At 40.5% G+C, this 25006-nt stretch overlaps 2 protein-coding genes across 2 annotated transcripts; both read right to left on the bottom strand.

Moving 5' to 3' along the window:
* Positions 1 to 12542: 12542 nt before the first annotated feature.
* On the bottom strand, positions 12543 to 20138 carry samhd1a (SAM domain and HD domain 1a). The gene is made up of 16 exons (XM_088292206.1): positions 19769 to 20138; positions 19603 to 19669; positions 19025 to 19103; positions 18463 to 18623; positions 18180 to 18295; positions 18019 to 18089; positions 17552 to 17704; positions 17379 to 17479; positions 17196 to 17304; positions 16802 to 16893; positions 16602 to 16717; positions 14391 to 14530; positions 13895 to 13990; positions 13708 to 13812; positions 13486 to 13623; positions 12543 to 13388 (listed from the first exon to the last, which is right to left on the bottom strand). Exons 1-16 carry the CDS (start codon positions 19944 to 19946, stop codon positions 13248 to 13250), a joined length of 1863 nt encoding a protein of 620 aa, XP_088148332.1. The 5' UTR covers positions 19947 to 20138; the 3' UTR covers positions 12543 to 13247.
* A 1465-nt stretch (positions 20139 to 21603) lies between these two features.
* cfap20 (cilia and flagella associated protein 20) lies at positions 21604 to 24929 on the bottom strand. Its single transcript, XM_088291028.1, has 6 exons — positions 24605 to 24929; positions 24308 to 24387; positions 24066 to 24177; positions 23801 to 23989; positions 21869 to 21982; positions 21604 to 21772 (listed from the first exon to the last, which is right to left on the bottom strand). The coding sequence occupies exons 1-6, from the start codon at positions 24686 to 24688 to the stop codon at positions 21767 to 21769; spliced, it is 585 nt and encodes a 194-aa protein (XP_088147154.1). The 5' UTR covers positions 24689 to 24929; the 3' UTR covers positions 21604 to 21766.
* Between the last annotated feature and the right edge of the window lie 77 nt (positions 24930 to 25006).

The raw sequence follows: 25006 nt of genomic DNA, 5'->3' as shown, positions 1-25006 counted from the left end.
TCACAGCAGCAACAGGAAGGCAGACAACTCACATTCTCGCCAATTTAGTCTTTAATTCATTTGACTTGCACTTGAGATGCCAAACAAGCACTCTTATAAACAAGTGACAAGTTCAAGTGACATTTCTTAATTGCTCAATTCATTGGCTTACACACTTTACACACTTTGAATCACCTCCAAAAAAAATACTTGTCTCTCCAAAGTCCCACCACAATGCCGGAAATTAAAATACAGTCGCGCATTATTTAATGTCCATCAAAAACAAGACAGCGGTTAAAGTCTTAACAAGGATGTTTAATATAATTGCAAGCCATTGTAATTTTTTTCTCAGTTAGATCTTTACCACTATAATTGAATAATGATTAATTCATTCAATCCATAAAACATACATATACGTTTTAAAAAATGTAGTCCCTGCCTCCCAAAGACGTATTTATGCGTCTTAGTTTTTTTTTTTTTTTTTTGCGTCATAGCTTCGTGTATTTATAGCATTAGAACACAATATTCTGTTGGCCTCGCAAAATCAGTCAAAATCCCGAAAAACGCAGGAATTGAGGGGTTTCCCCTAGCGAACGTTTCTGGCATTAAATGAGTTAAATAAAAATGTAATAACACCTACAAATCATGCTGGAGGTTAAAAGGTGAATGTATTGTACTCAAAAGTGAAATACAACTGAACTGTAAAAAAAACAAAAATGGACTCAACTGGATTAAAAAATGTTTAAGACACTGTAACATTTGACATGAAACAACAACACGACATAACATCGCACAGTTTGAGAATTGCTGGCTTATATATTATTATATTAATAGAATACCTGTGTTAAAAAAAGTATTATCCTTAACCAGGAACCAGAAGTAAAAAACTTCCCTTGTCTCACTAGTGAAGCAAACTTTGCGGCGATACAATTTTTTTCCCCAGCACTTTTGCTTGACTCAGTGTACATAATTTGCGGTAATGTTTGGGTCGCAGGAAGTGGCCTGTCAGAAGTGTTTGGCCGCAGCGCTTTTAAAAAAAGTGCTGATGTGAAGCATCTGGGTGCGGCTGCTGTGCACGCACCGGAGGATTTCTTTTTGTTTGAGGGATGCTGAGCTGCTTGCCCACAGATGACAGTCGTGTTGTGTCGCTGGGAGCACAAGTGGCAGGTTTGTGGCGCTGATCCACTGGAAGATCCAATTCGAGCTTGGGGGGGTGTTAAGTCACCGGGATAAAGTTTCAAGCCTTTTTTCCAAACTGTAGTGCTGTTACACAATGGCTCCATCGGAAGATTCCAGGCCAGCCACCCACGTACCCCCCCACTTTTTTTTTTTTAGTGTACAGTGGTACCTTGAGATACAACCTTCATTTGTTTTGTGACCATGCTCGTAACTCAAAACACAACTCTCGATAATCTCGAGCGGGTGGACACGCCATTTCCTGTCCACCACTCCTGATGTCCCTTTCAATGGGATGTGTGTGCACATGTGTGTGTGAGAGATATGTTTGCTTTTCAATACAGACCTTTTTTGTCCCACTGGGGTCAGAAGGGGAGAGGATGAGCCAAACAGGCTGTGATGGTAAACAGATGATGTGCGAAAAGGAGGAACGGTGTGTTCGTGGAAGCTTCAAGCTGAATCCCCACTCCAACATTGGACAGTGGTGCCTTCAGATAAGAGTGACCTGACATAAGCATTATTCAAGATATTTACTGTCATAAGGCGGATTTTTTTTCTCCTTTTATCGCAAACTTGAAATTTAAGTGTACTATGCTGGGAATGAACTCATTTCTACTCATTTAACAATCAAGAGCGTTCCGGCAAATGACTGTATTTTTCAGACTGTAAGTAATAATTTTTGTCATAGTTTGACTGGCCCTTCAACCTCATGTGTGACTTGAATTGTATTAATATTAGAGCAAAATCGCTGTTTCATAATTGTGCTGATTTTCATTTTTGCGTTAAGCAAATACTTTTGATGCAATACCGCTGCTGACCGTATAGGGGCGGTAATGCACAAAAGGTATTTGGCAACCGCTAAAACAAAGAACAAGAAGAAACGGAAGAAGAAGAAACGCAAGCAGTCGTAGCACTAAGTTGAATTAAAAGTGTGGCGTATTGCTAGTTTATGAAGCAAAAGATAATTGAAGACAACAACATATGAAAACCAATAATATAACGCGACTCACATCACAGCTATTTATTCTTTATCCTCTATAAAAAATGAACGAAATTACAAAATCTTACATAGACACTTATAATAGTAGTAGTAGAAAATTATTAGCATCCTTCTTTATTTGTGTTTACATGACTGTAAAAGTATTATGGCCAAAGTGGGTAGCACAATTAACTCATTCACTGCCATTATTCTTTATTTTGCACACAAGAAATAGGCCAGAAAAAAATAAAAACAATACAAAACTAAGAAAAACTAAAGTAAAACTGCAATTTCCACCCCTCAATAAAAATCAACAAACCTGCTCTAAAAAAATGTTAGAACTAACATAATTCGAGAAAAAAAAGTCAAAACGAAATAAAAATGTAATACAGTGAAAAATGGCCAACTATTAAAACTCTGACACACACTCACGCACACCCCGGAGACGTGTCAAGGTCCAAGCAAGTTCAACCCGTGTGTGTGTGTGTTAAAAAAGAAGAAGAGACTGAGGATGACAGTTCTCTTATGATGAAGGCTGGCTTCTGTTTAGTTTGGACCTCTGGGTGAGTCTGTGTTACACTTGGCAAGGCGCACGCAGCAGAAAAGCGTCAGCGCTAAAGGCTTTTATTCACCCCCCCACACACACACACAAACCCCCCTCCTGCATTTCACTTCACGTTGTGTCATTCTGCCATTCCTTCCCTCCCTCTTATTTACTGCAGGTATTCAGGTATTTGCCCCCCAGGTGCTACTGGTGCTGCTGAGAGGTGCAAGGTGCACTTTTGTTCTCTTGTCAGGACCTGTGTGGGCCAAGGAGGGGTGCCGACCGAAGGACGGGGATGATTCTATTGTCCTTACACATTCCACTCATCCAAGAATACGGTCGTGGGTGAGGTGGGTGGGGGGGGTTCAATAGAAGGGCCGGGACGGGTGGAGATCAACTGTTGAATACGGATTTTGTGTGTGCGTGTGAGTGCAGAAAGCACAGATTTTGTCTTCCTTCGTCCCGTTCCATCCTGTCGCTCGAGAAGCTGCGGGGCGGGTGAGTGCACCTGCTTGAAATCCACACCCGAGGGCCAGACGCCTGTCTCCCCCATCTCTGACGTTTTACACAAACACAGCATGTGCCACGCACATTGGTGTCCACTTACGCACTTTAAAAAGGGACTTGTGGTTTCTTCTCAGATATATTTAACTTCAAACATGATAAATGTAAATTGAGATTGCTTCAATGCGGTGGAAAAAAATGTCTTTCAATATTACGTTTTTTATGGGCCAATTTCTTTGCTATGACCTGCAAGTGCAAACTTGATACTTCACAAATAGTAGTGAAAAGTCAATGATTTCTCAAAAATAGCATTCTAGCAAGTTTATTGCCACTCCCACTTAAAGTTTAATAACAAACAAAATAATAACAGAGCTTAGCCTGTACACTGCTAGCTTAATGCTAAAGCTAACAGTTAATGGGAAACACATATATAACCCTTTAAGCAACAGATTTTTTTAAACAAAAATAGTGGAAAAATGTGGACAAAAAAAAAAAAAATATATATATATATATATATATGTCAGTCAAACTAACATGTATACTGCGCTGAACAATTTAATCTTTTTGATGATCTTTTTTATTACTATTATCATTTTCTGTTTTTATATTACATAATGTTTATATGTTCAATAAAATTAATCCATCACTTAATCAATCAATGTACTCTTTATCCTCTGTGAGGAGTTGAGATGTCTGTGGATATCCGTGTGTATGCAAAGTGCTGCGCCAAGGCGGTCAGGAGCACAATGGCCATTCAATTGAAGCAAAGTGTGACTAAAAACGTTCAGTTATTTGTAATTCTCTTTATTTATGTATAATGGACTCATTGGTGTGGGTTTATATCATGTACATTGAGGTTGTTTTTTGTGGAGGAACGGATTGATGTTATTTCCATTCATTTCAGTGGGGAAAGATGATTTCAGATACATTTAGGTGTGATTTGAGTTACAATCAAGTTCCCAAAACAATTTAAACTTGTATCTCAAGGCACCATTGTATTTGTAGAGCTGTTCTTTGTTGCCACGAACACACAATCTTTCACAAATTAATGCTTAACTCAGTAAATAATTTTGAATGTACACAGTAAATGTTGTTGACTACATTTTACTCTAAAATGTTTAAATTTGGACCCAGTAAACAGAGTAAAATTCAAGAGTAAAATAGTTAACGTGAAATTCTGCATAAAATTCACTCTGCGAATATTACGTTGAAAATTGTCCTCTCTAATTCTACTCTGTTTACCCGGGACCAAATATCATCTTTTTAGAGTAAAATAAACGCTATAGAATTTTTTTTTTTGGTGGATTTGAGATTTTTTAGTTAAGGTCCAGCACGTTATCCCAAATTGTTATCCTGAACTGACACAGAAAAAAAAGCACCCATTTTTTGTAGTTAGTTACAAATCATCATTTTCTGACCTCAGTGTCATGTGCACACTTGTCGCTGCATGCGTGTAACTGGACCCCCTTGTGCAAGTCGGGACAGGTGTGCCACCACCTGACCACACCCCCCGGCCACACGGCACCTCCTGTCCCCAACACCTGTCCCCTTCGTTGGCGCCCCGTCCACCCCCGCCCCCCCAGCATGCACTTACCGCTGCGACAGGAAGGCAGGTTGCTCGGCTGTGACGAGGCGAGGGGGATCGGGTCCGGCTTGTGTATCCGCACAGCTGTCTCATCTGAAATTCAAACTTCAATGAATGTCTATGTGGTGTCATCCCGGCCCGCGCGGTACCTCAACTCAAGCTGGAGGTAGTCGGAGAAACAGATGGGAGTGTATCAAACACCTTGTTTAGCTCAGAAGCAATTATTATATTTTTTTTTCTGGGCCTATGTCATTAATGGCATTGTTTCAACTTTGTCGCTGTTATTCCCGGAAATAACATTTAATTTTAAGTATGAATGATTATAAAATGAGGACGACAGGAGTCACAATGTGATTGAATGATAATTAACAACACAAGAGGTCAACATGCAACTAACGCCACACATCAATTCACATCATTTGCTGCTTTTGTGTAACTTTTGCTCCACTTGGAGCAGCCACTGAATGACATAAACAGCGTGACGCGATGTGAAGTTGAGTTGTTCCATTACAGCGAAACGGAAGAACAAGCTTGCTGCATTTTATTTTTTTTGTCAGTATTGATGCTGATGCTTTAGCTAGTTAGCATGTGGCGCTAACAGCAAACTCTGGCGCTAACACAGCTAAACAACTGTTAAAATGAAAAAAATAAAACAAAATTCATCATAATCTGCTGTCACTAACTATGACAAACTAATAAACGGCACTTGAAGAATTGTTGTACAAAAAAGCAAAAGCAGAAGCCCCGTTCCCGCAACCAAACCAGAGGCGTGATGGTAGAGTAGAAGACAACAACAGGCACTCACATGTGACATTGCTTGGTTGTTAACCATCATAAAAGGGCAGTAAGAAGTTAACTGCTGTTTATTTCTTGTTAAAAACAATAAAAGAAACTGTTGGACTCAAGCATTTGCCAGCCGTATAGTATCATAAGTAAAAAAAAAAAAAACGATTATACTCATTTTTATTTTATGTTAGCGCTGTCACACAGGTCAAAGAATTGTGTCCATGCTTTTTTTATCAAGACAATGTCGCTTTTTATCAAGAGTAAGAATAATAAGAGGCTTTATTCGGTTCCGTAAAAGCTCCACCAGTCATGAAAGTAATCTTTTCTTCTTTAACATTAAATTAAATTAAATTAGATTAAATGCCTAATGTATTGTATTTTCCTTAAGTTCATCCAGTTTCTTATCAGATATACATATATATAATTTTCAAGGAAAAAATAAAAGAAAATACAAAAACGTGAGAAAATCAAGTGATACGCAAACCTCAGGATAACAAACGAGTGTCCGAACTGTGAGAGTAACTCCTCTGTGACATCACTGTTTACACTTAATGTGTCTAATGTTATCTCACTGATACAAAATGGTCAGAATGATAAAATGAGACATCTGTCATAAAAAGAAATGAAACTGTCATCCACGTGTGTGTGTGTGTGTGTGTGTGTGTGTGTGTGACTGAGAGAGAGCGAGCGAGAGACAAAGAGAGTGGGAGAGAGAAAGGGAGGGAGAGGTCAAAGCAGCCTGAAGGCCATTGTAAATTCCTCGCTGGCTCAACCAAAGACATTCTTCTCCGCTGTTTTTCTTTCTAATCTCAATGCTCAGATTACCAGCTCCAGGGCCTGACCAGATGAGAAGAGAGGAGAGTGGCATGCATGCACGCACATGTGCCCAAACACGCACACGCACACACACTTGCACACACTCACCTACTGGTCTTTCCTGGATACAGGTATTGTTTTTAAACACCTAGGAAAATAACCCCCCCCCATGGAGAATCCTGAGAGGGTTCCCACATGTCATCACCCATGCAGTGCCACAAAAACACACACACACGCACACACAATCCGTAATTATTGGAAGCCTCCAATAAAAGCCTTTCCAGATGGGCACACTTTACTTTCACAGCCAAAATGGCCAAAATAAAAATCATGGTGCTAATTTGGTACTTTTTGAAACAACACGCATTGAAATAATGGGGCCTTATTTGAGAATTTCACCTCTTTGACCTGATTATCCCGTTAAGTGGTCTAAAGGTCGATGGATTACATCGTTATTTAATCAGGTAAGTCAATTAAGAAACAATTCTCATTGTCATACAATGTTGGCCAGTGGCTCTGTGTGCAAAATTGAAGCAATGGCCAGTTGATAAGAGAATATGCCATTGAGTACAGTCGTGGGCGATTGAAATGGCAACATCTGGTTTACACAGCAGCTGCTTGGAGACTACAGTTGTTGATAAAATACCCATCACCTGAATTAGGAAGTTTTGCCGTTTTTAACAAGGTGTATTTTGCACACTATGTAAGTGATTTACTGAGATTGATAATAATTTCAATATTTGTGTCCAATTTATTCCGCACAGGAACGCACAGTCATGGGTGCAATTGCCTACGTCCGCCGACTACATCATCCGCAAGGGGAGATCTTGCAGTTTACCTGTAAATGTCATGCACGGACCCCAGCGAATATATAATGGATTTCTAACCGTGCAATGTCACTAGAACCACCCTGATTTTAATGCAAATGAGGGGATCCGCTACAATTGGCCGGGAGTCGGCTACACTGGAAAAAAAAGCTGTGTTGAATTTACACAATTTTATTTTCTCAAATGCTTGCACAAAAAAAAAATCATCTGGATCCAAATACATTTTTTTTAAGTAGACTGCTTTGAGATAATTTAGTAAAATGAATAATCAATTTTGTAGTTTTCATCCACACAACAGCACACAAAGGTGAAAATGCCCCTTACGGCTAAAGTCAAGGAAAATACCAAAAGAAAGAAAACGACTACTGTAATTTTAATACAAATGAGGGAACTCTCCTATGATTGGCCAGGAGTCGGCGACATTAAAAAAAAAAAAATGGGTGTGTTGAATTTACTCAATTTTATGCACTCAATTAGACTGATTTGGAGAAGAGGTTCCAAACATCTGTGTTTTATCATTGCCATCAATTTCAAGTCTCCACTGAGAAGCTGTGTATTTGTGGATCCTTACTAAGTGCTCCTTCTAAAATTAAAAAAACAACATACAAATGATTAACCCTGCCCTGTGGTTAAAGTCAAAGCAATAGGTACTAAAAAAGCCTCACATCCAGATCCCAAACAGCTGGGTAATCCCAGCAGGGTTGATCCCTGCCGTGCTGCAACAGCTGTCGCCGCTCGTTCTGTCACACCAGATCGGTATCTCTGTCGTCACTTTTCTCAGGGCACGTTTGAAATCACGGAAATCAAATGAAGCCAAAAACGGACTAATTTGAATTGAAGTTACTCCAAGTTCAGGGGAGCCACAGGGATGCTACGGTAGCTCTCCAAGTCAGGAAAGGAACCACTCTGACTGACAGCAGTTTGTCACTTTATTCAAAGCTGCCAGCATGACGCCTCACACGCCAACAGGTGTGCAGAGAAAAGAGGGGCAAACTGTGTGAATGATGATGAGAAGAAGAAGAAGAAGAAAGGGAAGGAAAGAAAGCAGGAGCACCTGTTTTTTTTTTCTTCCTTCCTGCGGGCTGAGACTTGCGCTGCCTCGCCCAGATCGACACGTCTCACGCCGCCTGCTCAGCAATGCGCGAGAGTGCGAAGGTCAATTTTCAGGCCACAGAGACAGACACCAGAAAGAATCAAGAGAGACTGGTAATTAGGCTGGGTAATTACAGATTGCAAGAGATAGAACGCAAATGTGGGGAACTAACATTTAACATTTTTCTCCTCTATTTGATTCATGGGGATGGATGCTGTCATTAAACATTTTCATTAAAGCAAGCTGCGAGATTCTCCCATGACTGAGAGATGGAAGTGACTGCCTTAAGAGTTATTATTGTTTAAAGTTTCACTTTCCATTTTTTTTTTCCATTTCAAAAATACTGCGGACTTGGAACTAAGCAGCAAAGTGGATAGCAGACACACAATTTCAAATTCATGTTAAAAATGTTTGTGTATGTTGTCTTAGCCATTCTCAACATGTCCAGTTATCAAATCAATTTATATAAACACCCCCCCCCCCACACACACACACAAGTGCATCACAAAGAAATCCATTCTAATAAGATGGAATATTCTATTCAATTTAGCCGTTAAATTGAAAAAATTAAATTCAAATTGATAAAGTATTAGCATTCCAACCAAAAGAAAAAAACATGTTTGCTTAAAAACAAACAAGACCGAATTAGCTGAACACTAAATAAATAAAGTTGTTAAAAAGCAAGCAAGGGTCAAAGAAAAACTCAAAATTACAAAAAAAAAAAAACATTGTTAGCATGACCAACAACAACACACAATTAGCAACATTAACAATGAGCCGATAAAGACAGAAAGCAAGGAACTAAATACAAAATAACTGCTGAGACAACAAGGCACAGCTGGACAGGTGACGAGTAGCTGGAGGAAGCTGATTGGTTGACACAAAGAACGGAGCAGGAAAACAGGTGGAAACAGAAAAGTAGACATGATGTGAAAAAAGAGACAATTTCAACAAATATTCTATATATTCAAATAAAGAAGCACAAGCAACACCAATAATTGAAACCTTGAGAGGATTATCAAGCGAACTCTCCATAGAAAGACTAACGAATAGCGTCAATTGCTGACAATCCCGAAAATCTAAAAAGGCTCATGCATATATTCATTATCCTCTGTGAAGAACGACTAATATGACCGCAGTTTACTTGCAGTAGTGAAACTCCTATTTGTACCTGCATGAATGTATTATACTGCCCCCGGTGGTAAGGAACCGTAATTAATTAATTGTGATGCACAAATTCCTACATAAAAGAAAGTCATTGCCATAATGTGCTGTAATGGTTTCCTCAAGCGAAAACGATCCTCTCACGAAAATGTGTCATTTGCAAATCCAGCATGAGGTGCAGGTGCCATTTGAAGTATTCCAGCATTATTTTCATATCCTTCCCACCCCCCAGCGCCCAAACATACACACAGCCAATGCGGTCATCCGATCCGAGCAGAGCGAGGGACCACCTCAAAACATTTCTGTGGCTCGGAGGCTCCTCGTAGCAAAGCTCCCTTGCACCTCCAATCTTACAACAACAGCAGGCGGGCCCGCAGAGCGCTCGGTGGCTCATTAACCTCCCACTGGAGGGACTGGGGGTCAGGGGCATCAAAGTGGCAGACTCACCCGCCAATCCTGCCATGGGGGTCTGGAGCCGCAGCGTCTCACCCCCTAATGAGAGGCCGTGACACGCACACACATCCACACGCAGTTTAACCCTTCCGACCAGCTGGAAAAGAGAGTCTGACATGCTGGTTCCTACACTCCCCCACCCCCCACTTCCACACACCTCTGCCTCAAAACTTCACACATTCCAACCACCTGGTGCACCTCACACCATCGCTACCGGCCAAGGTGGTGGATTACAGCGGTGTTTCTCAGCGCTTTTTGAACCAAGGCATATATATATATATATATATATATATTACATGACAAAAATCAAACAGGATTCAAACAGGATGCTCTCTGAGAGAAGTGGTCAGTGACCTTGAAGCAAGGCAGCAAAGAGCAAATTTGAATCAGAGATGGCTTTAAACTATTTTAAAAAAAATATCAGGTTTGTTTGTTGATTTATAAAAGCTTGCACAATACACATTTGACCATGCATTGTAAATTAAAGCTATGACATTCCAGGAAAAAAAAAATCCTCTGTTGCAGAATTTAACCCTTAATTCATAATTATACTTCATATTATTATTATTACTATGAAAATTTGATATGAGAGAAAAGGAATGAAGGCAGATTTGGAACCAGCAGATATAAAAATCTAAAAAAGTTTACTTGCATTTCTGAGTTTTAAAAAAATTAAACTAGTATAATTTATTATACAATTAAGTTTTATAGTGGTTCTCGTTCCTAATAAATGTTGCAATTGAGTAAAAAAAAAAAAATAAATAAATAAATATTCTGTCACGCCTCACCGTCTGTAAAAACTCTCACAGGCTTTCCCGCGGGACTTGAATATAAAAAATTTGGTATGTGAAACCGGACACTTACACAAACACACTGCTAAAGAAATGTCTTTTTTTTTTTTTTTTGCTTCGGCAATTTAATCCCATAATGACAATCCATCCCCTGACTTTACTATATTGGGCAAGGGCAACCAAAACACACCCATCAGTCAGTCAGCACAAGTGAAGGAAAGCGGCAAACACTACGAGGGACGTGTGGGAGGTGTGTGGGAGTGGGCAGAGAGAAAGGAGAGGACAGGCATGTTTTTTTTGGGGAGGGGGGAAGCAAGTGCAGCAGCAGGGAGGTGGTTGTGGGGGACGGGGAAGAGGCACCTTGCAGCAGCTGGTCTCAATTACCCTGAGCGTACAGCACCATGAGTGTGTGTGTGTGTGTGCGTGTGTGTAGCGTTGAGGCATCACAGAGGGAGGGCTGAGACCACTGGCGCCAGGAGGGGAGTAACAGGTCAGAGAGGATGAAGATTATAAAAATACTAGCAGGCTGATGGCCTTGGTCCTGCCTGTGGACAGTTAGTGTGTGTGTGTGTGTGTGTTGGTATCCCTCTACATACCTCCGCACAGTGCCACAGGATGAGGAAGAGCGTGTGTTTGCCCAAAGTGCACATGGTGGTGTGTCCCTGCTTACATCCTGTTTAGCCATAAGTAATATTAACCAGAGGTGAAAAGTAACCAACTAGAAATATATATATTTTTTTGCTATTGTATTTTAATAGATTATTTTTTTTCACGTATGTATCCAAAGAATGTATTTGTTTTGTTACTTTTACTCCTATGTCATGGTAAAGAGTTGGACATTTCCAAGTTGAAGAGCGTGCAGATCAGAGCACAATGTGGAATGATTTAGGTAGAGGGTTATTTTTTTTAATGATAAACATTGAATAGGGTCAAACTCGACCCCAAGGATCATAGGAAGGTTAAGTCCTAGTAACTGATGTTGCAGCGATAGTATACATTGGCCTGACTTTAGGGCAGCTCACGTGGGATCAGCACTCATGTGACGATATGAATATGAACGGATAAGAGCAGAAAGAGGGCTGATACACATGTATATAACATCAGTCTGTTGCATCTTTGCGTGAGTTCAGGTTTGAATCAGTTCAACGTCTTCCTTCGACCCTTTTTTTTAAAACACGAGTAACTACACTCATTCTGTCTCATGTTTTAGAGTGAAAATCATGTGATTTAGCCACAATTTAATTACGATTCAATGTGAGGTGTTACGAAAAGAATGAATTCCATTTTCCAAGTAGGTCCATTTAAGTATTGTATAAAGAACAGAAAAGTTGACCATTGATGTTTTTTTTTTTAATGACGCTGATTGTGTTTAGGGCGCCATCTGGTGTTGAATTATTATTATTACAAGACCACCGTCCAATCGAACTGCTGGTTGTTTACTTCATGAAACTCATAAGGAAATTGAGTGTGATACTATTTTTGGGAACCCAACTAACAAAATAATAAGAAATATATAAGTTATCACATCCCCCAACCTAAAAAAAGAACTCACATTTTGTTTGCGTGTCGAAATTAAAAAGAAAATTGCCATGTTTCAAAGGTTAGAATTGTAGAATTGCCTCTACCGTTTTCAAGACCAATGTTTGTTTATGGAACACATTTCAATTAAAATGAAAATGAACTGATTGAAAGCAATGAGTCTGCTTACCAAGAGAACAGCGAGCCACAAACACGTGACAACATTTTGTCCAAGACAATCTTGAATGAAAATGTTTTATTTTCAAACTGTTTCCAACTGCCACAACTAGTTTACATATCTGTCTGTTTTTTTTGCTCTGTTTTCTTTTTTTTGTACATGGAATTAAATATTGTGAAAGGAAGGAAGTATCCAGGGTATATAGATATGTTAACTCATTTAATACCATTGACGGCTAAAGACGTCAAAGATCCATTTTTTTTTTTTAAATGTTTACTCAGCTGGTAGTAAATGAGTTAAATTCACATACACCGATAAATAATGGGGGTTGAATACATTATTGCAAGAAGGAAAAAAAAACCCCATCTCCAATAAAATAACACTAAAACGTTTAAATAATGATAGATGCATGCAAAGCACACACAAACATGAAGAGCACCTTGATAATTATGAGACACGGAACAATCGTCGTCGTATTTGCAACTGTATGCATGCAGAGGGTGTGCAATGGAAATAATACAGCGTATTATTTGTTCATTAAAAAGTTAGCAGGTTATTTACTGAATGGTTGTTCATGTTGCAAATGCATGATAGTGTGAAACGGCAACTGATCCTAAAAGAATAAAATCAAATAAAACTCTGATTAAAAGTATGCCAAGAAAAAAACCTAAGCCGAGGTTCTAATTTGAGTGAAACCCTGAGTACGACAACATGAATCAATTCTTGAAAAAAAAAAAAAAAAAACAGTTTTGCCGTGACAATCTAATGACGCTCTTCAAAATAGACATCACTCCATTAAAAAAGAAAATACCGTTTGGCTCGCCATTTTCTCAAAATTACAAACAGTACTAGATCTAATCCTCAAAAAGAGACTTGACAACCTTTCCGTTCAAATTTTTACAGCCCAAAGTTTCATCATCATCATCTCGATCTTGTTTATTGCACTGCCAGCCTTCTTTCAGGGGAGTCAGCTCAGGTGCAATTATGTCTCCATCCTGCGAGTTACAGAAACCCGTCATTCCTGAAGCTTTGAATGTGAAAAAGCAACACAATACTAACCGTTTGCAGACATGTTGGCACATAAATGGTCACCTGAGGTTTTGTGAAGTTGTTGGTCATGCACCATTGCACAAAGTGCTTCTTGGCAGCGAGCAAGCCTTCGACATCCATCTTCTTATAGTAAACTCGGATGAGTTGCTCTGCAAAGCGCTCGGGCAGAAGTTTGGACACCTGACAGAGAAAAACAGCCGAAGGTCTTCTGGGCTATACTCAACTTGAGGAAATGCTCAACAAATCCTTGGGAAAACTTCTGACCTGATGCTTGTAAATCGGAACGGCTTTGGTAGGATCAGTCTTGCAATAGAAACGCATACTGTCGATGGGGTTCTCCCGTTTCATCCCGTAGTCCATTTGGATGACCTAAAAGGAAAGGTAACATCAAAAGATACGAGTAGACACAACAAAGGCAGCGAAACAGGAAGAAAGCAGCGGAGAAACTCACGGTCACGACAAAGTCTTCAGGCAGCAGAGTGACCCCCAGTGGGCCCGTCTGAGGGACTGAACTAGCCAAGTCCGCCTCCCAGGCGTGAAGCATTTCCTTCGCAAAAGAGACAGAATGCAAAGATAATCTGACTGTTTTAAATCACAATGCTGCTCTCTTTGCGGCCAAGGATGACAAGCGGCAAGGCGGCAAGGTTCAGAAAGTAGAACTGTATCTGGTGTGACTACCATTTACTTCATACAATTTTATTTATGCAATGTAATGCATGTATTGCACCAGTAGGCCTGGGGCTGTCTACAATAAAGTCAACTCTAAAATGGTAACATCCGATATAGGTTGGGAGCTTGACCCCCAGGGACCCTCAATACAGCAAAACTGCACATTTATATTTTAACAATCGGATGTGGAACTCCATACCGGAGTTAATGCTGCCACCTAGGGGTAGACACAAAAACAGCACCTATCAATGCTGTTGATGTTACAGTCCAAAACACACCTGAGTGACTTTCAGGGGTTTGTCAGCTTGGGTTTGACCCAAACACTTGTAGAGACGGCGCAGAAGAATGTTCTGTAGAATCTTGCTTGCTTCCGCCAGCTCCGGGTCTGATGAGTGGAGAATTTGCTCGAAAACGTTATCTACAGGAAAGACAGACAAATAGAGATTTGGAATCAAAGCTTGACTTTTTCCTGAGAAATGAGGTAGACCAGGGCTGTCCAAACTTTTTGCACTGAGAGCCACATGGAGGAGGGGGGGCGGGGGGGGCAAGGAAGAGGGGGCCGGGGAAACTTCACCTAGTGTTTATGAGACGTATAGCAACATTGGAATGGCTTTCGTAAATTGATACACACTAAGCATATGAAAAAAATTTCCTTTTCCTTTTCCCCTGTACCTCCCACCCTTATATAAGTCTTGTGTAATCGTTATATAAATGTTTTTGAGGTTTGCTGTTGGGTCATTCTGTGGTTGTTACACCTCCTTCATTCTAACTCAAGCTCCATAACAACCTTACTGCCAGTAACCTCAATAACTACTGCCAGGCATTACACGTGGAATTGTTGTTAACGCTTTGCATCAACATAATATAATTTGGATCTTGAAATCTGGTTTGAATCAGAAAGTCGTTATTTAAAATGGTGTGAGGGCATCAAATGGAATCATTCCACTTTAAAATATTCGCATGGACTCCACGTTACGAGCGTTTCACCACCTGCATATTTGTGAATAAAAAAAAAAAAAAGGATAATTTTTGGCAAATATTTCCTAATATAATAAATATTTGGGGGGAATTTTTCCTATATCGCAAGGGCACACTGGACGTTTATAATTTGTTGAAAACATTTTGGTGATTCAAACCCCCTGCTTTTTTTTTTTTTTAACCCCCACCCGCAGACACCCCCTGGGGGTACGTGAATGCACTCCAGGAGTTATGTGCTATGTTAAAGTATATTTAAAATGTAGCATCCCCGCAAATTTCATTTCAATAATTATTAAACTATGTAAATATTTCAGGAAAATGTAAGTTGATAAAATATTCAATTTCATTATCCTAAAAACACAGTTTCGCCGATTACAGAATGGTTCAGTTCAACCTGTTCTGTGCCTTCTAGCATCACAGACCTTTCAAGTAATCCCATATGAGGACATTCATCTATCTGTACCGCTTCGTCTTAAAAGGGTCCCGGGCGGTGCTGGAGGTCATCACAGCTATCTTCGGGCAGTCGGCGGGGTACACCCTGAACTGGTTGCCAGCCAATCGCAGGGCACACATAGACGTACAACCATCCGCAGCTCATACCTAGGGGGCAATTTAAAGTGCCCAATAAACCTGTCATGCACGTCTTTGGAATGTGGGAGGAAAACGGAGTACTCGGAGGAAACCCACACAGGTATGGGGAGAACATGCAAACTCCGCACAGGAAGACTGGAGCCGGAATCGAACCCACGACCTCTGCACTGTGAGGCCATCGTGCTAACCAGTAGGCCACCGTGGCGCGCCAGGATTTTACTGATGATAATTTTACGTGCACAAACCTTTATTTAGTCAATTTTCTTGTGCTTTACATTTATCTTTTTAATTGGCAAATAGCTCAAGAGAACTCACTATACAAACGGAGCGCCGAAGCTGAGCAAATCAGACAATGAAGGCGGAACAGTCTGTTTTAAGTTTTTTTCTTTTTTCCAACCAAAAATGTTTTGCGCTACTTAGGGGTTACTTGACTGAAAAAAATGTTTCACATGGTGTACATCACTGAAAAAAGGCTGAGAACCACCAGCGTATATCACATGGTTTAGACCAGGTGTGGGCAAACTACGGCCCGGGGGCCACACGTGGCCCACTAAACGTTTTAATCCGGCCCGACGAACTTGAAAAAAATTAAATAAATAACATTTTTCAAAAACATATATTTTGTTGTAATGCTTTTGTTCACTTTCATTTAAAATTAAATGTATTTATTTTCTCCGATGAGGTGAGGTTACCAAAACACTCGATCCATCTGCTTCTGGTCCGGCCCCTCTGTCAAATTTTAGAACCCATTGTGGACAACCAATCAAAAAGTTTGCCCACCCCTGGTTGAGACAATCAAATTCTCAATAATTGCGCGGTTTCTACATTGTGACCCACAGTGTGCTTGTACACAAACATAAACAAAGCAACTGTGCACAGACATATTGCAACTCAAATAAGACATTGAGGTAGTGACAAACCTGTCAGCTTGGTGTAGGCCTCCATGTCATCTATGGCCGTGGAGAGCGTGAACATCTTGTCCTCCGAGCCTCGAAGCTGAATGTGCTTATCGGCCATCAAAAAGGCCTCAGTGATCCTGTATGAGCAGAATTTTAAGTCCCATTTACCAGCATGTTTGATCAAAACCAACAGAATAACAAACAAAAAAGTAAGTCCTCACATGATTTCTATGATGTTGCCCACCCTGTGTTGGTAGGCTCTCTTGTGAAGACAGTTCCGTGTGTAGAACATATCATACAGATTGCCCACCTCCTGTGACAAAAACAACAACCTGCAGTTCACTAAGCATTTCTCATTGAAGGGAAAAAATAAGTCCTTCCATCATTCTTGTCATTTGTACCGCTGATGTTGCTGTCCACGAACTATTTTAGGCCCGACGCATACCCAGCAACTCGGTAATACAACTGCACGGAATAAATGGAGAAAAAAAAGAATCTAATCTTGGCTCCTCTCAAGCTACCTCCCTGGGGCTCCATGCCATTGCTTTTTTATGTTATTTCTCTGAATGGGGGGAAAAAATAAACAAGAAAAGCCCATTGCGAGACTGCCGGCACCTTGTCTCGAGTGCAGATGAGCTTCTCCCCATCCACCTCGCACACTCTCGCAAACTTCAGGTAGCGACGATAGTCCGAGTTGTTTTGGATGCCCAGGTGGTAGCAATCCCTGACAAAATAAGAAAAGTAGAGTTGAAATGAGGTACAGTCAATTAATTTACCACACAATCACAAAAATCATACCTGGCAAAGTAGTCCCACTTGTCCATGTCAATACCATTTCTCTTGTTGGCCACAATTTCATAGAGGAAGGACTTGTCCTTGGAACGGCCAATGTAAGGCCACTGTAAAGGGAGCCAGCACAACAGGAGCGTCAAATCTTAACGTCACATGATGAGATTGATGGTGTGTATTACCTGGCGGGCTTCATTTGTGTCCAGAGGTCCTGCAATCAGCTCCTTGATGAAGTCCAGGTCCTTAGGCAAGACCAGGCCATGTTGTTCCATCAGTGGCTTCAGATCATTTTGCTTCACCAGGTAGTCAAACATCTCACGCGATGCTTTCTCGTGCTGGAATTTGAGTGCGTAATATAAGAAGTACGGCCTTTGTTATTGAGGGGGGGGGGGCTATTTTTCCTTCATGAAGTTGTGGAGTGATGTCATAAAAGCATCGTTACTCATCACAGAGATGACCTCCACCAAGCCAAAGGATTTGTTCCACATTTATGTTGGTTTGTCCATCACTTACATTTCAAATGTTTTGCTATCAGTGCATCACATAACAATCACAATATTTATCTTCAGCTGGATGGTCTAACGTGACATGAACAGCAACAAAACACATCACCTGTTAAGACTCTAGACTAGATTAGAGAACAAGTTACCTTCCAGGAAATATTAGGGCGAGCTTTCCGGATGAATTTGGCATCAAACATGTGTGAAAAAGGCCCATGTCCTGGAGGATAAAATGCAAGAGTCATTCACAGTCGCTTTTACTTTCATTTATATGGAAACAGAACACACCCACTGCGTGGGCCGAACCTACCCAGATCGTGACAGAGCCCCGCAATCTGCACACAAAGGATGTCTCGCAGAGAAATGAGAAGTTCTGGCTGCCTTTCATTTAGTGCTTTCACAAGCTGCCCTGCCAAGTAACCCACTCTGAAACATTTCAAATCAGTGCAAAAAGATACCAGCTCATTTACAAAAGCACACAAAGTCGGACATTTCATTTGAAGGCCACATCGCCCAGATGTCGAGAAATACAATCAGAGGATCTTGCGCTCACTCTCTCACGTACGCACACACACAAAGACACACTGGCATACCCGATGGAGTGCTCAAAGCGGTTGTGGGACGCTCCAGGAAAAACAAAGTAGGTCCCTCCTAACTGTTTGATATTTCGGAGTCTCTGGAACTGAGGGGTGTCGATAATTTTGACAAGAAGCGGGTGTAGCTCCACATGCCCGTGGATGGGATCATTGAACACCTGGCAGACGGCAGAACAGAAAACAAAGAGCAAGCTATTTTGTCCCCGGTAGTTACACTTGTAGAAAGCCTTGATGGGTTGTTAAAGATATTTTAATCAAGCAAGGTTTATCTTACGCCGTGATAGCCGAGGTGAATCATTCAATAAATATATGCACATGATTTATTTGCACTGTCGATTAAACAAGGAAGTCATCTCTGGCAAGACAAACGCAGTGGGCAGATACTTTGGTTAAGTTTCAATTTATACGGAACTAATGACCTGTTTTTGATACGTCACACTTTTTTGTAATTTTCCATTGTTTCTTTACTCATCCTCTCACTGCCTTGCAGACAAACCCAACTTGTTTGTTAAGTTTTTCTCTTATACAAGTACGTGAAATTGAAAGTGTGAGAATATACCTTATTTGTTTGAGGACCGTCATCTCTGAGCCACAGCTTCCTCAGACTGTGCAGGATCCGCAGTCGATCACCAAGAGGCCTTGAATCAGAAAAATACGTTTTTACAAGTCGCTTCCAATTTATTAGGTGCATCACTCATAATATACAGTAGTGCAATAACGCCAACGAGTGATACATAGCACTACTTTGACTCATACTGCTACAGAGTATAGTACGAGCTCGCTCTGGTGTTCGGTAAGAATCACAGAATGTTCAAAATGTTCTTTATAATTAATGTGTCTTGAATTTAGTTTTTCTTAATCCAGAGCAAATGTGTTAAGTATAATTCAGTTGTATTTAACTTTTAATGCCAGCCATTTTCATGTGGAAAATATAGAGAACCACTGAGCTCCATCTGATTCAAGAACTGAATACAATTTTGTTTTCAGTCAGGGTTAAGGATTATGTGTCGTCTACCTAATGTTGAGTCTGGTGACAGGAATTTTGTTGACCACAAGACAAGACAATACAAACTGATAGACTGAAATAACACATGGTCCATAAAAACAAATTAATTAAAAGGGAAAACCAAGACTTACTCAATGCCCATCGTCTCCAAATCATCCTTCGTGAGATATCGCAGCCCGACACCGGTGACTTTATGGTCTGACGACAAAAACGTGACATTGTTGTTGCCATTGCCCAGCAAGTGTTGTTGTGAGCTACAATCAAGCAAATGCAGACGCGAAACTGAATAACACTAACTTCTTAATACATGTTCCCACTCTCCAAGACCTTCACCACGCAGGTACTGGCACGTTTCTTCTATGCCCCATCGGGAGAAGTCCGAAGCTGTCGTCCGATCCACTGACACTTTCTTCCCCGGCGTTTGGAAACTATCTCCAGGGCTAATCGCTGGCGCTTCTCGTTTGCGGCTCGCCATACTGATACATGAACCAATTCGACAATTCTATCGAGGATTTGTCAGAGCAAAAGGGTGAAGCAAATTGAATCCACGGAGACGCTGCTGGTCACGGCAGCCAAGAATGAAGTAGAAGCTTCGATTGGTTTGACACTTGAAGAACCGGGCGCCAAAGAGAAACATCCCGGTTTCCATTCTCGTTTTCGCAATGCTAAGCGCGAAGGATTCACTAAGTGTTTCATTTCCGGTTAAGGTTTTCAAAATACAATTCATTGCCATTTCCCGCACTCGTGTTTATCATAAAACAGATTTTGTCGCTTCGCGGTTAAACATATGCTTTATATGTTGGACTGATTAATGTGTGTATATTGCAAGTTTACGTTTCACTTGAGTCACAGGCGAGATTATCCTTAAATAAATCAGGTAAATTAGTTTGTGGATTTGCTTTATCTTTACATAAATTAGATGCTGTTTCCGGTTTATTTTCGTCATACACCCGACAATTTTATTTAGTGCTTGTCACTTGTTATTTTGCGATGGGCGGAGCCAGACACATAAAGAAAAGATCACGTTGCTTGACGCTTTCTGTTTGGTATACTAATATTTTTAAACACTAAATATTCTTCAAAACCCGCTGATAAAACGACCTCCAATATGCATTTTTCACGAAAAAACGGAGAGGGACTACACACGGCATCCATGATGATTTCTCACAGTACGCTAAATTGGGAATTACTGGACTCTCCTAAAATAATAAAAAGCTTTGGAGAAAATTTAGAAAGCAAACAAACACGGGCCCCCCCCCCGTAATTAATTTTCTGAAAATAAAGGCTCTAAATGACAATATTTAATTTGGAATTTGGGAGTTATGTTGACGGTAGTTTACAGAATACAACAAAGATGCTTATTTTACTCACACATGTACCAAAGAATACCAACCTATGATTGCTGTCTTGTGAAAAAACACTTAGGTCTATTTTTATTTTTACAATAGGGTTTCTACGTTACAGACATCCTATCAAAGAGGACAATTTAAATAAATTACAAAATTGTACAGCGACAATATTTTTTTCCAAAGCTGTATAATACCCGCCTCAAACCAAAAATGACAACGTACAAAATGGTGACCAAGTTTGGTTGAATTGAAATATCCGAGGCCATTGACAGACCACAAACAGACAACCTCTATATTAGGTTTTCAGTTTCAGCATATTTCATCTCAGTTTTCTTTCATTTGTCCGAATGTGAGCAAAGGATAACACACCATCTCGTTCTAGCAGCAACGAACACCAGCCTGCCCCATTAGAAGCCTTTCACGTCAGAGACATGGACTACAAACATGGGGGCTGCTGGAAGTAGGAAGGATGTGACGTACAGTGAAATAGGAGGGTGCTAGTAGGAGCAGGAGGCGGGAGGGGTGGAGACATCACCCTTCATTTATGACAGAAGCGTGATTCTGTAGGGCGGGGAAATGTTAGAGGGGCGTGGAAACAGTTGATAAAAGCGTGATTCTGTAGGGCGGGGTTAATTTAAAAAAGCGTGATACTTATACTCTCTCACGTCCGTGTCACACCATGCTAATGTAAACTCTGCATTTCTATTGTTGACGTTTAACCTTAATTGAAGCATGCTCTTGAAATCTGTTGTTAAGGTCCATCGCTGGAAACAAACAAGGTACTGACAAAATAATTAATCTCTCCTTTATTCACAAAAATGAAAAAAACACTTCATGAAAATAGCACAAGAAACAATAACTACGCACACACACACGCACACACACATTATTATACAACTCAAACATGCATCAGGTTTGGGAAATGGTGCATGTTAGTTTGGGACCTCTATTGCTGCAAGAAAAAAAAAGAAACGGGTATGAGACGTACATCCAATGAATGCAAAACATTATTTCCAATCACAGCATTGAAGTGTATTTCTCTTCTCACCTTGGCCTTCTGGCTCTGGACGGGGACGTAGAGTTTAAACTCTGCTGGGAGCTCATCCTCAGAGTAGAGCCTGTCTGAGAAATACACCCTCCTGATACGACAGTTAGCATGAATCTGAAAGACAAAGTCGTCACACATTAGCAATCATTGTATTGTCTGTTGTGTTCGAACATGAACTACTAGAAGACTGTATATTCTCAGTTGAACTATTTGATGGATGCCAAAAAGTTTCAGTATACGACAGTGGAGCCTTTTGTGCCACATGCAGAGGTCTGTCCTGTCCAATTTACACATAGGGGTCAACTTTGCCTAGCCGAATGTAACAATGTGTGACTCCACCATCTTAACTAGATTCAACTAGTAAGTATGCCAAAGAGTACCACAGATCAGGAAGGGCATAGCAAGCGAGAAGGTCACAGCGATACAACAGCTTCGCTCAAGTCGCCTATCTAATTATAGGCGACAAAGAGGCCTAATCAAACCTTGGTTTGATACACCTGTTGGAGTTAAGCCAGGTGATGTCATTTAGCCAACTCTGTTGTTAAATTCTCCCAAAAATTCAAATTGAGGATTAAGACTTAGAGAAGAGGTGTTTTGAAAGTTCTCAAGTGTTCAAGGACTTTTGTTTTTTTCTGTTTACTCACTGAACATACAAGTTTTGTTTTTGAAAAGCGTTAGAACTCGCGCCCTTACTATCTATATTCATCTTTAAGACAGCATTTCACAATCGGACAGCAGTCGACCTCAAACGAACGATGGAAAACTTTGAAAAGGCTTTACTAGCCAAATTGTAAAGAAGCCTCACTTCCTTCCACATCGCGACCATTCCTTGGTCCGCTGCTGCTCGTAGCGGCGATCGGGATAGCGCTAGCCGAAGCAAGCAACAGGAGGCTAACCTGATTCATGCCCTTTAATTCAGCGGAGTGTGTGCCGGTTGTGTTGGGTTTTTTTTCTTGCATTGTCACAAAATCCTGTTTCGGCTGGCTTGTTTTTATGATAAAAGTCTTATGTCCGAAAATGGACTTTTGGGCACCTGCAAATGTTGGTGACTATTTTGCCTTCAATATGTATATAAGGATGCATGCATGTCTGTACACACATCAACAAATATAGAAGAGCCTCCAAGAGAAAGTCAGAACCTGGAGGAAAGTTGAATGCTTGACTGCAGTCTTTTTTTTTTTTCTTTCATTCTGTTGCTGTAGCTTCACAGTAATATTTCGTTAAAAAGCTACGCTTTTCCCGACCACAAATAGCCAGAGGCAATGGCGAAAAACAGGCATTTCCACTATCGCTGGCAGTGTACTACTGGAGGTGTCACATGGTTATTAAATCTACCTCTCAGAACGAGGCTGGCATTTAACAGCGATAATTCGACACCGCCAGCAGAGGGAGGAAAATTAACATAAATACAAACCCAGCTCTCAATCGACATGACAGTGACTTATTAGGTAGAATAATTGGTAATAAAATACAATACAACTTTATTTATAGCTCGCATTACCCCCGTTGGGCCAGCATCGAACAATATTTAGTGGCCCGACACAGTGCACAGTGCTCCCGGGCCAACAGACCACCATTAACGTCGAACCCAGTGAAATATATGTCATGGGTATGAATCAGAACAAATCCAAAGGATGTATTTCAGAAAATAAAACGTGGAAAGAAGCAGACAATTAATTTATTTTGGTTTCTTTATATTATAGTGATTTTTTTATTTTTTTTTAATTTATTTTACACCCCTAGTGCTAACACAAAGTGTTATTTGGAACTTTTCAAAAATCAACTCATCTTGAGTATGGCCTCTGGTAGTACAACTTGAGTTGAATTCTAAACTGTACCACTTCCATTTGTATTATTTTTTTGTACTACTCATACAGCAGCCAACTAAGCTGGAAATGCATCGCAAATAGCATCGGGTGGCTGCAAACTCACCTGTACACGCAAAGTCTCAATATAATTGGTTCCGTAGGCTCTTCTGGTGAAGTCTGACAGATTGAACTGAATCTGGTTCCAGCCATCATCAAGTCTCATTGGCATTGTGCAGATGAACGGCTTTACTCGCGTCGTGCTCTGGTAGTTACTTGCCCGAAACCGCCGTCGAACATTTTTGTCATCTAACACCTGAAAGGGGAAATGCACAGAGAGCGTCAATTGTGCCTCTCTATTGTCGACACACGGAAAGTGCTGGTATCTGTACCTGAACTTCGAAGGTGAAATACTTCTTTAGGTTTTTGATGATCATTACAAGAAAAGGTAACTTGATACCCAGTGTCTTCTTTGGGTCTGCTGGACAGGTTATGTAGGTAGTACTGCAGGAGGACCATAAAACATGAAACAAATAAATAAAACAGGGAACAAGAATGTCAAAAGTAAGTGATCGATACAGTAGGCGCAAAGTAGACAGCACTGGTCAGAAGAAAACTTTCAATGAGCACACACCTGACGTTTGTCCCTTCGACCTCCAAAACCAGTGAATGAATGTCATTATCAGTAATTCGCTTGATGTGACCATTCCTCACCTACAACGGGAAAACACGGTTGCTTATTCACAAAAAATACATGTAAAGGTTCAGCAGTAATGTGACAAAAAAAATTTAGTCTACCAACCAATTAAGAAGCATTTCCATACTTTTCTTAACTATTAACAAACTACCATAATTACAGCTCATTCCAAATTTATTAGCATTAGCGAGGAGGCGCAATGAAACAAACGACGTGGTCAAAAAGTACATTTACCTTTTTATCCCATATCTGAAGAGGTTTGCTACCGATACTATATAAAATAGAAAGAAATCCACTTTGGAATGTGTTTTTAAACATGATTTTCGCGTTGTGTACGGATCTCGTGTACGGGATTACTGCGCTACGGCAACACGCTCCACTTGGTTGCGTTTCCGTCCCCGCCGCTTCCGTGCAATGCACCGAATATGTTCCGTTGAAAAAAACTAAACGCCTTCAACAAATGTGAATGGAAGAAAACAATGAAACAACAACTTGGGCGTATTGTGAATATTAACGAATCTGTCTCTCGAGTTTGCAAAAGCCCCGCTGTTTTGGTGTTGCTAGGAACCATGTATCCATTGTGCAGTGTTCACTCCGGGTTTTTATTGTTGACGCACTTTAGTCTCCCGGGCAACC

The sequence above is a fragment of the Idiotropiscis lumnitzeri genome, chromosome 3 (genome assembly GCF_059441095.1).
Source record: "Idiotropiscis lumnitzeri isolate Australia: NSW breed Sydney's pygmy pipehorse chromosome 3, RoL_Ilum_1.0, whole genome shotgun sequence".
Classification (NCBI taxonomy): Eukaryota; Metazoa; Chordata; class Actinopteri; order Syngnathiformes; family Syngnathidae; genus Idiotropiscis; species Idiotropiscis lumnitzeri.
This window is presented reverse-complemented; position numbering and strand designations above follow the sequence as displayed.